This window comes from Larimichthys crocea, chromosome IV (assembly GCF_000972845.2).
Source record: "Larimichthys crocea isolate SSNF chromosome IV, L_crocea_2.0, whole genome shotgun sequence".
Classification (NCBI taxonomy): Eukaryota; Metazoa; Chordata; class Actinopteri; family Sciaenidae; genus Larimichthys; species Larimichthys crocea.
The window spans coordinates 5,493,113-5,506,113 of record NC_040014.1 but is presented as its reverse complement, the minus strand read 5'-3'; the positions used below and the strand labels follow the sequence as shown (position 1 = coordinate 5,506,113).

At 41.5% G+C, this 13,001-nt stretch overlaps 1 protein-coding gene across 1 annotated transcript in view; it reads left to right on the top strand.

Annotated features, from left to right (window-relative positions):
- The window catches only part of dcc (DCC netrin 1 receptor), a 239,903-nt gene that overhangs the window by 145,936 nt on the left and 80,966 nt on the right, over window positions 1-13,001 (top strand). The window contains exon 12 of the mRNA XM_019258599.2: window positions 3,332-3,381. Within this exon, the coding sequence (XP_019114144.2) occupies window positions 3,332-3,381 (50 nt within the window). The remainder of the gene's footprint in view (window positions 1-3,331; window positions 3,382-13,001) is intronic.

The window sequence follows — 13,001 nt, the reverse complement described above, 5'->3', positions numbered from 1 at the left end:
TTCAACTTGCGCGTAAAAGGTTTAGAGATCAGTGCATGGAGGAGGAACCAGGTGGAGTGGATAGCTGCAGAGCACCCGGGGAGTTCTGGAAGAATAATGATCCAGAGTTGCATCAAGTTCTGGGAGGAGAGCTTAAGAGTTAACTTTGGAGATTAAAAAGAGGATTTATCTTCACTCTCACTTTTCAACCTGTCTGCAGAGGTTCAAACACACTCCCCAAGCGCCCGCTGCAAACTTGTACGAGTACGTGCGGTGAAAGTTTCCTCGCTTTCTACGTGAAAACGCCTCTACTGACCCACAACAAGTGCAGAACATTGGAAAGTTCTAATTACAACGAGCCGCTCAGCAAAAACACTTTTAATGGACGTATTTTGACAGTACACAGTTGGACGTTGTACTTCGTGGCTATAGCCTGCAGGCTCAATACTGGACCAAATCCAAAACAAGGAAGATAAGGTCCAGTTTGAAAAATAGCCTTTAAGAAAACCACCATGAAGTGCAAAGTCATGCTCCTGTTTCCCTCTGTCCACTGTGGAAGAACTGATTTACATTATATACATTAGAAAAAGATCTGTCAATCAAGTCAGGAGGTGCTAACAGCTTCCAGTCCTGTGGTTAATATTTTGATGGGGATCATAGCTTCACTTTGGGTTACGTTTAGACCACCAATAAAATTTCAGCTCAGACTTCAGCATTCACTTGTATTATTGTCAATAAACCTCCATTCAGACAGAGACAGAATGAAGGCATCTGTCCAACTGCAGTCACACCATAAATACATCAAAATGATCTGAAATTACACACACACACACACACACACACACACACACACACACACACACACACACACACACACACACACAGGCAGAGTGGCTGTATTGTGAATCTTCCGGCTGTGTCTCCATGATAACAATGACTTGTGGGCTAATTGAATCCACAATAAAACTGAGACACATGCGCACATACACACACACACACACACACACACACTCTCTCTCTCTCACACACAGACAGTGAGCAGCTGAATCAATAGATAAGCTGCTGACAGTTAATCAGGCGTCTGCGTGGACAGATGCAGAGTTCATTCAAACCAAAAACACTTTGATTCTCAATTTGAACGTCGCACTCTGTCTCTGATTCGCGGTGCCGGAGCACACATCTGCTGCCTCTTCTCTCGGCATCCTGTTCATCCTCTTCCTCCTCGTTCACTTCATCATCAGTTCCTATTTTTTCACATTTTGGCTTCTTTATTTTCTTCTCCATCTTTGTCTTTTTCACTGTATATGTCTTATGTTCCATCTTCCTGTTTTTTTTCCCTTCCCTTTGTTTCCATCATCCTCCTCCGATTTCTTTGTGTTCCTGTATTTTTTCATTTCCTTTGTCTCCATCATGCTCTCCTCCATCTGTGTTATCTTTATTTTTCAGAACCTCCATTTTTCCCCCTTATTTCTCTTTTCTTTCACGTTCTTCTACATCACATTCTCCATTTTCTTCTCCTTCACTTCCTTTTTGAACTTCATGTGTTTTCCTTTCCTTTGTTGACATCATCCTCTCCTTTTTATAACCTTTTTCTATCCCTCCTCTTCCTCCTCTTTGTTTCCTTTATCTTTCTCTCCCAGTTTGTTTTCTCCATCCTCTTATTTTTGTGTTCCTTCTTTGCCTCTATCTTAATTGAAGTGTGTGTGTGTGTGTGTGTGTGTGTGTGACACCTGTCATGTTTCAGCGGTTACCTTGTTTCGCTGCACTGACACAGACAGTCTGATCTCGGCCGAGCGGCGTCGTGGCGTCACTCCGCCTGCTTCCTGTCTGTGCTGATGTCATCAGGATGACTGATTGACAGCAGTGATCTGACACCGTACAGTTAGAGCCCGGCTCGCAGCCAACACACTGACACTGCACAACAAAACAAAAAAAAGAGAATGATATAACACGATCTGTAATGAGGCCATCAGGTCCAGAGTCTCTGACAGGTCCATTTAGCTTAGCATAAAGACTCACAGATTGGCCTTCTGACATGACATTGATATTTATCTGCAGGTGTGTGTGTGTGTGTGTGTGTGTGTGTGTGTGTGTGTGTGTGTGTGTGTGTGTGTGTGTGTTGACTTTCTTTGACCTACTGTAAGGACCACCTTAAAATGCTAAGAGTGTATATTTTACAGTCACCTGATCTACAGAGAGGCTTTAATCCTGTCCTCTGAGATCAAACCTGGAGGAATCGCAGTGTTTTCCTCATTCGAGTGAAGTTCTCGCACATAGCCTCACTCTTGTGATTACTTCTCCCACATTCAGGATGTGGATGTGGATGTTGAACCGAGTTTATGTATCTGTGGTTACATGTTGGCATATTGAGAGGACTCGATATGCCTCCCCAAAAATGGAAACATCCTCAACAGTCCTTCACTGGTATGAGCTGCACCAGCGAGATACTCCTCTCATCTCTCTGAATGCTTTTAAATCCATATTAAAAGACTTAGAGAATCAATCATCGAGGTGTTGCTGTTTTAGCTGGTGTTGTTGATTTCATGGCTTGTATTGTACCTTTAGCATTTTTAGACTACTATGTGTTGTAATGTTTTCTGTGTGTCTTGTATCTGTTTTCATTTGCTCTTAGTTTGTGCTGCTGCCTGCTTGACCAGGACATGTTTTTTTTCTTTATCTCAGTGGGACCCTTCCTGGTTAAATAAAAGTCAAGAAATTAAGAAATCATAACTTAGTTGTTTCCATACCCTTACTTACATACTTTCTTATGATTGGCCCTTCTGTCTCGGGCTGTTTGTATAGAACTTACCTGTTCAAATGATTTTGTGATGCAGAATTAACAGTGTGGACACTTTGACTGACAGGTGGGTGCTGTTAAAGATGGCTTGTTTGAGCAACCAGGCTTCATTCACTTACTCTTTGTCCATTTTTTTTTGGATAAGTGGGGAGCTGTTGGAGGGAGAAGCACCACACTCAACAGTCTACAGTTAAACATTGATCAATGTTTTCCCATGTTTTTTACACATGGATGAATTACAAGACATACTGTAGATGTAGATGCATAAGTGTGTGACCATGACGTAGCTGGCTGTAACGTCGGTGTAGATCTGGGATCTGTTTCAGAAAGTTTTTAGAAGCCTGAAGAAACTAGGAAAAAAATCTAAAATGTTATTTATTAAAACAACAAAAGATGTCAGCGAGGCGGCGTGTACATAATTTATAACAAAACAAAGTGTGCAGTGCTGTCTTAACATTTACATTCAAAGCTGCCTGTGTGAGCCTGAAGAACCTGATCCAATATTTACACTGTGTGTGTGTGTGTGTGTGTGTGTGTGTGTGTTTGTCTCTGCAGTGCCCAGCGCTCCTCCTCAGAACATCACCTTAGAGGTTGTCCTGTCCAGGGTGAGTTTCTACTTTTTATTGCCTCCTCTCTCTCTCTCTCTCTCTCTGATCACCGTCTCTACACTGCCCCAACTACAACACCTCACCACACTTCTCCACCCGTGCCGATACAAACAACTTCACACACTGGAAACTGACATTTACATCACATTTCAGAACAGACTTTTTAACATTTCGCGGGGCCACACTGAGACAATTTGTCGCCTCTCCAGCTTCCTCCACCCTGCGTGTGACTAATGGCTGTTTATTCTGACACACATTCAAAGTGTGACACTGACATCAGTCAGCAGTTACTCTCCGGTGATCTGGCCTCATTTTACTGATTTATGTGATTCAAATGTGTGTTTGCAAAAACACGCAAAGAAAGATGAAAAGAAGTATGTTAGACACAAATACCGTGAGGTGAATGTGAGAGGTTCATGCTGGTATTCTGAAAATAGCAGGAAGTTTGTTATTACCACTGATTTAGCTGCTTATCAACATAGCAGGCAGGGTCATGGTGGATGTTATGGTCCTCCAAGACCCTCAGAGCCAGATTGCTGCAGTTTGTGTAAATCATATCAAACACCAAACTGAACACATGCATGATAAATACATATTTGGAGGATATTATATATTATTGTCTCTGTGGATTGCAAATAAACAACCACGAAGCCAATTAGACAACAAATAACTCCTGAACTTCTCTGAAGATAATCACAGTTTGAAGTTTAAAATAGTCAAGTGATTGTGCATTGTACATCCACGGGCACAGTGCAAGCTGGAGCTGCTACTAGCTCTCTGGAAATATTTTAACATCAGGTTCATCACATGAAAGCATAAGAAGTTCAGTCAAATTGCAGGATCTTGCAGCAGCCGTTAAAATACACACATATACTGTAAATGTGTGAATTCATATTGTATCAAACGAGCCTCCACAGTGAATTACAATTCTTAATACAGCTTCACAAAAATGCTTTCAGGGGCAGTTTGCTTTCTATTTTCCATGTTCAAAGCTATTTAAGAAATCAAATCTAAAAACAGGCTTCCATCTGTTGCTGCCTTCAGGTTATACGAGGCTACATTCACATGAGCACAGCGACGCAAGCGATGCGACATTTTACATAAAGTGAGAGTGCCCTGTAATAATCCTGCTGATACTGCAGAATTTATTTTGATGATCCAGAGAAAATTGGGGTTTGGAGATTTGCTTCAAGTCAAAAAACAAAAAAAAGAAAAAAAGTCAGCTGCCTGTACTGAAAATGAACTCAGTGTCTTCGCTTGGAATCTGTGTGGAACAGCTCACAGGTTTGTACAAAATGCAACAAACACATCAACCAGTGTTGAATCTGGTGTCACGTCAGAAGATTCAAATAATTGCTGAAGGTATCCACAAAATTATACACTGTCGTCTGTCTGAGCAGCTGATCTAATAGCATCAGATGTCCATATCTTTTTGTGTGGACAAATTTTATCAGAGACTAGCACAGAAGTCCCGCTGACTCTGTGACTGTGACAATACTCCTGCTGGTTTGCTGGTGGAAAAGTTTAAATACGGAGCAGCAGCAGGAAGAAAAGAGTAACGTAACACAGCCACAATCCGGCTGAACGTGATTGGTGAAGCTGATATCTGAAAGTACAAACTCAGACAAGATACAACGCTGTGGTGAAAACGCCTGTTTTTCCATTCATTTGAATGGGAGGCTGTAGAACTGGATCCAACTTTTGGAAACGCAGTCTGGCCTGAAATGTCTGACACTGAGGTGGATTCATAGACTAAACTCTGATACTCCTGTTGTGTTCTGGCTTTGTTTAGTTCATAAACCAGCTTCTAAATCTGAGTCTGGTAACCATAGTGACTTGAAAAAATGTAAGTTGTTTTGTGTCCGATGGTTTGAGTAACAGAGGCAGGGAGAATGTGAGCTTTTTAATCAGAGACGAAGCCAGTGAATGAGAGTGAGCGAGCAAGGGCCTTGATGAAGCCGGTTAATCAGTGAAATAAAAAGTTCTGAAAAAAGTCCTGATTGTTTCACAGCAGTTACGCTCACCACATATAGACCCACACCCAGCAAACCCAGCGATTCGCTACAGAGCCCGATCCTGTCTGAGTACGACCTAAAACTGAAAACAGACCAGCAGCTCCAGTGGTTTTCACAGTAAATTGACTTTCATTTAGGTTTTTGTCAGTCAAGTGGCTTTAAAGAGAGCGATATAAGAGCCTCCTGTTAAAACGAGCTGTCTAATGGCAAATCAGTGAAAACATTCTAAATATAGTGTACTCTTAGACTCAAAATCGTCTTTTTAAGTGGCTAAAATATGTTTTGTCGCTGCCCCCATTCACAGCAGTACATTGCTTAGCTCGGCATCACTTCAAATCACTCTCCCTTCAGTGATGTGGTCTGTTTCATTAACACGCTGGTGTGGAGTTTTCTGTTTTTTATCCTGCTTAGAAAGCAGCAGCAGAGGAAATTAATGTTTCCAGAGTGGATATGAACGGCTCATAATTTATGTCCATAAAAAGGAGGTTCAGACTGTCTGTGGAGAGCTGACCTCATTTACTTTCTGTCCCCTGATTTTCCTGCATGTGATTGATATTTCTCTGCCGATCGGCTCTGAGGTCAGGACTGATTGATCTGTGGTGTCTGAGACAGTTCAAAGCCTCAAAATATTAACCGATGAAGGAGAAATATTTTCACACGCCACACAACTTCTATGCATTTATTAAAGTGATTAAAAGCTGAATTCCACACATACTGAAGCAGCAGGTGTTTTTTAAATGTTTAAAGCCCTGCTGAGGCTTGCCAGCTCCACGGCCTGACCTCTGACCTCCCTGTAGATCAGGATAAGAGGCACAGACCGGTTAATTAAAGATAAAAAAATGCTATTATTCATTAGTTCTAACACATACTGAGAGTAGCACTCATAGATTCTGCATTCTTTGTGTGAGGCTTGACAATCAAAGCTAAATCATCCCAGGCCAGAGTAATAACAACACTCAGCACAACACTGCCTTGGAGGTGTGGACGGTGTTGGTTAGATAATACAAAACATTTTCGTAATCATTAACTCCAAGTGACACAGATTCAATTAAAATATATATATATATTTTATCTACCATATAAAAATGTATTTACATACCCAACAACACAGTAGATAACTGGGTCTTCAGTTGTGGGTCATACAAGGACCTCTGTCCAAAAACCTCTCTGAGGATGAGGGGGAAAAATACTACAGAGGGTTGACTACACAGCTAAAAACAAGTTAATAACAAGTTAACATCAAGTTAATAACAATATAATGAACAAGTTAATAACAAGATAACACATTAACACCAAGTTATTAACAATATAATAAAAAGTTAACAAGTTAATAATAAGTTAGTAACAAGATAACAACACGTTAACAACAAGTTGAAAACTAATATCATGATATACTGTATCATAACGCTCAGGTTAGACAGACATGGCGAGAACAAGCTTCTCCGCTATGTTCTTGGATGTCAGGGTGACAATCACAATAATAGTGCAGGCACTCCTAGAAGCAGACATAGGTGCCTCACAGCAAGAAGGGGCTGGGTTAAAATCCACCAGTTGGTTGGGACCTCCTCATACCTGCATGGGGAGTGCTCTGGCTTGGTCCCAATGTCCAAAGACATGCAGGTTAATTGATGAACTGGGAAGCTGTCCAAGGTGCACTCCGCCTTTTGTCAATGTCAGCTAGAATTGGGTCCGGCCCCTCAAAGGTTTTTATTCTAGATAATAAATGAAAGAATAGTGGTAATGTTAGCCTTGCAAAGTAAATACAGCCAAAAGTGTTTTTTTAATGGAAAAATCTATAAAAACTGCATGTGAACTTCGAACTGTGCTGAATTCCTGCAGCATCCTTAATTATCACACACACACTCAGTCTTACAGTATGTGTGTGAGTGTGTGTGTGTGTGTGTGTGTGTGTGGGGGTGGGTCCAGCCTCAGTCAGTTTCTCTGCTGCTTTTTTGCTGAAGGAGAAAATGTGAATCTTTCTGCTCTCGTCAAGTTTCTGCTGTCAAACCAACTTTTCAGACAAATCTGACATTTCTTCAACTTTCCTCCAGTCAGTGAAGCGTTGCTGTCAGTGTATATATGTGTGTGTATGTGTGTGTGTGTGTTGTCGAATGCTTGGTTGAGCCAGAGTTTACAGTACTGTCAGTCCGTGGGCTCTTTACCCAGAATTCTCCAGAGAGCCCAGCCAGGGTCACTGCCTCCATGGATGTCAGATTCAGGATCAGAAGTGGATTCTGGGAACATTCAGCACACTACAAACTTTTAGCCCCGCTGTCGGTCTGAGAATAGCTTTTGGAAAGGTTCCTGTTTGAGCGATTAAAACCTGCTGGTGAGTCTCCTTGCTGCTCAGGAGAACCTGGAGACTAATTTAAACATTAATTAAAGGAACCAGCAGTGAAGGATCCAGCTGAGCACACTGTGAAGTGTTCATTTGACTTCTGGGGACATAAAATGAGGTTTCACAGAGTCCATTATTAAAACTCAGTTAATGCCTGGCTATGAGAGGTCGCAGAAGTCATAATTCATTCTGGATGTTGTACATATATTCACTGTCCTTTAACAAAGACAATTCTTTCCCTCTCATATACCTGTGTTTGCACTGTTAACACGAAATACAAGCATCTAAGTGATTTTGAAGAATTCTGAAATACTGAACCACCGAAATTAAAGTTGTTAACAACAAACTAACAACAAGGGAACAACACACAACATGTGAATAACAGGTTAACAACATAGTAACAACAGGTTAACAACAAGGGAACAACAGGTTAACAACATAGTAACAACAGGTTAACAACAAGGGAACAACAGGTTAACAACAAGGGAACAACATACTAACAACAAGGGAACAACATACTAACAACAAGGGAACATTACCATTACAACAGGTTAATAACAAGGGAACAACATGCTAACGATAAGATAAGAAGTGAACAGCAAGCCAACAACCTCTCAAAACTGTATTTTAGCTTAAATCTGGAGGTCACAGTCACACCATATTTTTTACAGCAGGTCTCAGCACTCTATCACGCAACCATGAAAGATATCAAAGCAAGACATTTATTTATTCATCTGTTGCAATTAATTAAAATAAGTTTCTGTCCACTCTCAAAGGGTTAGGTCACTGTGATATAATATATACAACATTTCAACATTTGACTGGCTGAAGGGTTATTCTGGGAAAGGTTGTGATTCATGAAGAGACGCGACCTTTACTCGTCAGAGAAGAGAAGAGAGAAAGGTTTGATTTTCAATGTTATAGACAGTTTGAACTTTGACAAGCATACACACACATACACACACACACACACACACCTACACACACGTCAATATGCATTCATTCAATCACACATATGTTGTCTCACTCAATTATCCATCCATCCATCCATTCATTTGTGCATGTGGTTTGGTCATTTCTTGCACAGTTCTTCATCATCATCAGCTCACAGATGTTCTCTCCACTGTCTCGGTCTCTCTCTCTGTCACTCACCTGTGATGATGTCACAGAACAGAGGACAATTACTGTAAATCAACTCAGATTCCTTCACTCTGATGTTTGCCGCGGAGTCGTCGCAGTAATGGGATGATTACACCCTCAGACACAGAACCCAGAAACATAAACATCGGTTTGTTGTCGCTCATCAGCGCCGTCTCACCCTCAAACCATCTCCTTGTCACTCCAGTGTCACTTGAAGCTCCACCCACCTCGTCGGGACATCTCCTAATTAGACAGAGCGCTGAACGGCTGAGCTCAGATTGGACCAGGGAGGGTCCTGTAACACACACACACACACACACACACACACACACACACACACACACACACACACACACACACACACACACACACACACGTTGGTGAAAGCCCTCTCATTTAACCAGTGAAGTACATCTCAACAGCTCCATCTCTCATGATGCTGCAGCCTTCAACCAAAGAAGGAATAAAAAGCATATATATAAATTGCAAATAACACATTATGATGAAACTGCTTATGGTGCTTCCCACAAAAAAAAAATTGAAAAAAAAAAGAATCTCTCTGAAAATGTCTGCATTATTTATGAGGAAACCTGCTTAAAATGTCATTTATATGATTCTGAAAAGTGAGCTGGGACATGTCCCCCACGCCCGCTGTGGGATTTACACCCGTGAGTGATCTATATATTTATGCAAGATCATTTGGTAGCCATGGTAACACTTACACACGTCAGCAGTGTGTGCAGGGGCCCCCCGATACATATCAGAGAGAAAGAGAGAGAGAGGTGAGGTGTGCTTCACTGTTCAATCAACAGAGAATTCAATTATCGATACGACTGATGCAAAAATGTGAGCTGAGTTTTAACTGGAAGAAAACATCGTTTTTGTTTGTCTTCTGATTAGATTATGAATGCAAACAAACCTTTACAATAAAATGATTAATAATAAATAATTTAATTGTCCTTAATCCCTATATTAAAAACCAGCAGACAGGCTTCAGTTTTTATTTAATATTCTGTGTACACAGACAACCAACTGCTCAAACACCCCTCCATCAGTATTTTTAATATATTGTTCTAAAAGCTAACAGCTGTTTATTCGCAGAACACACACACACACACACACACACACACACACACACACACACAGTGCATGCTGCAGCATGGTGTTGCATGCTGTATTGCAGAGCAAATAGAGACAGTCTGCCCTCCATGTGATTGCTCCTTTTACCCAGAGGACATTAACACACACACACATGCACAGACACAGACACACACACACACACACACACACACACACACATACACACACACACACACAGTCGATGTGGTTGCAGCTCTCACCCAGAGGACATGAACAAACAATCACAGATTGAATTCAGGGAGTGTTTACTCACCTGGCCCTATATGTGTATGTGTGTGTGTGTGTGCGTGTGTGTGTGTGTGTGTGTGTGTGTGTGTGTGTGTGTGTGTGTGTGTGTTGGAGGTCACGGGGTGGATGAGGTGTTCTGTATGCAGCTCTCACACTGCAGCTCGGCATACAGAAACAAAAGAGAAACCCAGTGAATTAATTCCAGATTCAGTTGAAAGTTTTGTTTTTCCTCAAAGCTCTCTCATGCATCGATCGGGCAGTACAGAGACTCCGAGTACAGCTGGAAATACAATAATACTTTGAAATGAAACGCACCAGTGCAGTTGCCTGTCCTGCATCAGCAGCATGAGAACTTCTCAATAACATACTTAATACAAAAAAAAGTAGATTCAAGAAGTGGCATAGTGCAGGATATACGCAGGTATACAGAGTATATCAACTTAATTTAGCTGTCCAATTTTCATGATTGATAGATCAAAAACCAAAAGAAAATCAAACCCCTGTTCTCCACATCGGACCGGTACATAATTCACATTCATTTGACATTTTAACATGGGGACTTATGGAAACTGACTCACTTTTGCCATTCCAAGTTGACTTCCCTTCACAGCTGTAGGTTACTAACCCATAGTCAGTGTGTTACCTACAGTAACTCCCAGTTTGGAGGAGCAGACAGAAGTAGACAGGGTCAGCAGAAAAAGTTAAAAAAGACCCACCCAAAAGAAATCAATATCCATATTGAGCATATTCTCATAATCATTTGACCTTGCTGTCAGATATGCAGCGTAATACGCCATGCCCGGCACAGCTGGGATTAGGCATAGGAATAAGATTCGGTTGAGAGAATGTAGAGCCAAGGGAGAGGGCTGTCTGACAACAAGGTATAGCAGTGAGCATATGCTCACTATAGTGTACACTTGAACAGATTAAATAGACCTGTTTTATTCCACTTGGAATTTGCACTTAAGTAAAAGAAATTTAAAATATTACACACCAACAATGATTTTCACATCCATGTAGCAGCAGTACAGGTGTTACTACTGATGGTAGTCATATCAGAGATTTAATTGACATCAGTAAAGTGATCTTAGCAGTATTCTTGTCTTTGGTCATTATGTTTCCCTCAGACATCTCTTCTTCTGATGATTATCACTGTTGTTCTGGTTATTATCAGTGCTTATTATGATCAGTGTGATCTTCATCAGCTTTCTGCAGACCTCCCTGCATTTCCACCATGTCCTCTGAGGGAAAATTAAAAAAAGATGGAGACTCTCTGCCTGTTTGAAGGCTGTGAGCAAGGCCACGGCTCCACTTGCCCTGCTGCTTTACGATGTCAACTGCATCTGAATACAAAGCAGCTGCAGGAGAGGATTTCTGCTCCCGACATTTTCTGCTCCACTCAGACAGAAAACAACAGAGAAATGAGTCAGTGTTACAGTTGAGCCTGCGGCCACTTCACCTCTAGTTTACACAGGCAAAGAAAGTACATCCGAAAGCGGCTTAATTGATCTGGGGAGCCCATTTAGTTCAGTGAGCAGCATGAAGGAGACAAAACTCAACAACTTAATGAACACAGTAGTCTGTGGTTCAGCTGGATTGTTAGCAGGTGGAGAGCACACTTCAGCTATGATACACAATGTAGGTCTGAAGAAGGAATCTGAAGGACGGGTGGAAATGGATTTCAGTTCACACTTTGAATTGAATAAATCCAATATGTTAAATTTCGGGCAAAAGAAAGGTTGGATTTTACATCGACCAGTTATGGATGTGAAACAAAAATATGGCTGCAGTTTCAGTAGCGCTAGTTTTTTTCTGTAGCGACCGCCGCCAAACAGCAACAGTAGTACATAGTAGCAGTGATAGCAATTGCAAAGCAGTGAAGTAGCAGCAGTAATAGATGTATCAGTATTAGCAGTAATAGAAATATTGGCTGCAGTAATGACAGGAATAACAATTGTGGTAGCAGCTGCAGTAATAGCAGTAGGGGCAGCAGCAGTAGAAGTATCAGCAGCATTAAAAGAAGGTTAACTTTAGGGTTCGATAACAGTAAAAACAATAGGGGCAGAGGTTGTAACAATAGTAACAGCAGTAAGAAAGTATTAGCATCAGTTAGAGCGGCTGTAGCAGCAGCAGTAATAATGAAAATAGTAGCAGTGGCAGTATAGCAGAAGTAGAAACAGCAATAGCAATATAGCAAAAGTATTAGAAATAGCAGAACATATCATGATTATAGCAGCACATGCTGCGCTGATACATTGACAATCATATTGTAAACGGCTCCAGCAGCCTAATGAAAAAGATCGTAGTCATTGAGGTGTAGTAGTTCCCTCCTGGTGGAGACTGTGTGGTGGAGATCATGGCGGCGTTGTCCTCCTTCATGGATGGTTTGCCTCTTTGTGTCTCTGTGGGAGATGTTCCAACGTGAATTTAACTTCCATATCGTTTCCATGGAGACCTCCCATCCAACTGGGTCCTGTCAAAGTGGCTAATTAGTTAATGAAGCGCGCGGTGTTGCCCCGTCCAGAGAGAGAGACAGAGAGAGCGAGTGAGTGAGTATATGAAGGAATTTGGCCGACACACTTTTATTCAATTTGTCCCCTTCTTTCTTCCCCCTCCATCCTTCTGCATGCCCCCACCCCCCCTTCTCTCAGTAATCAGTTCTGCTGTAATCAATTAGCGGGATGAACAGCAGCAGAGGGAACAGGTGCAGCTAAATGTTAATGAATTCCTCTGTGGCTGTCGTCACAGCAACACTG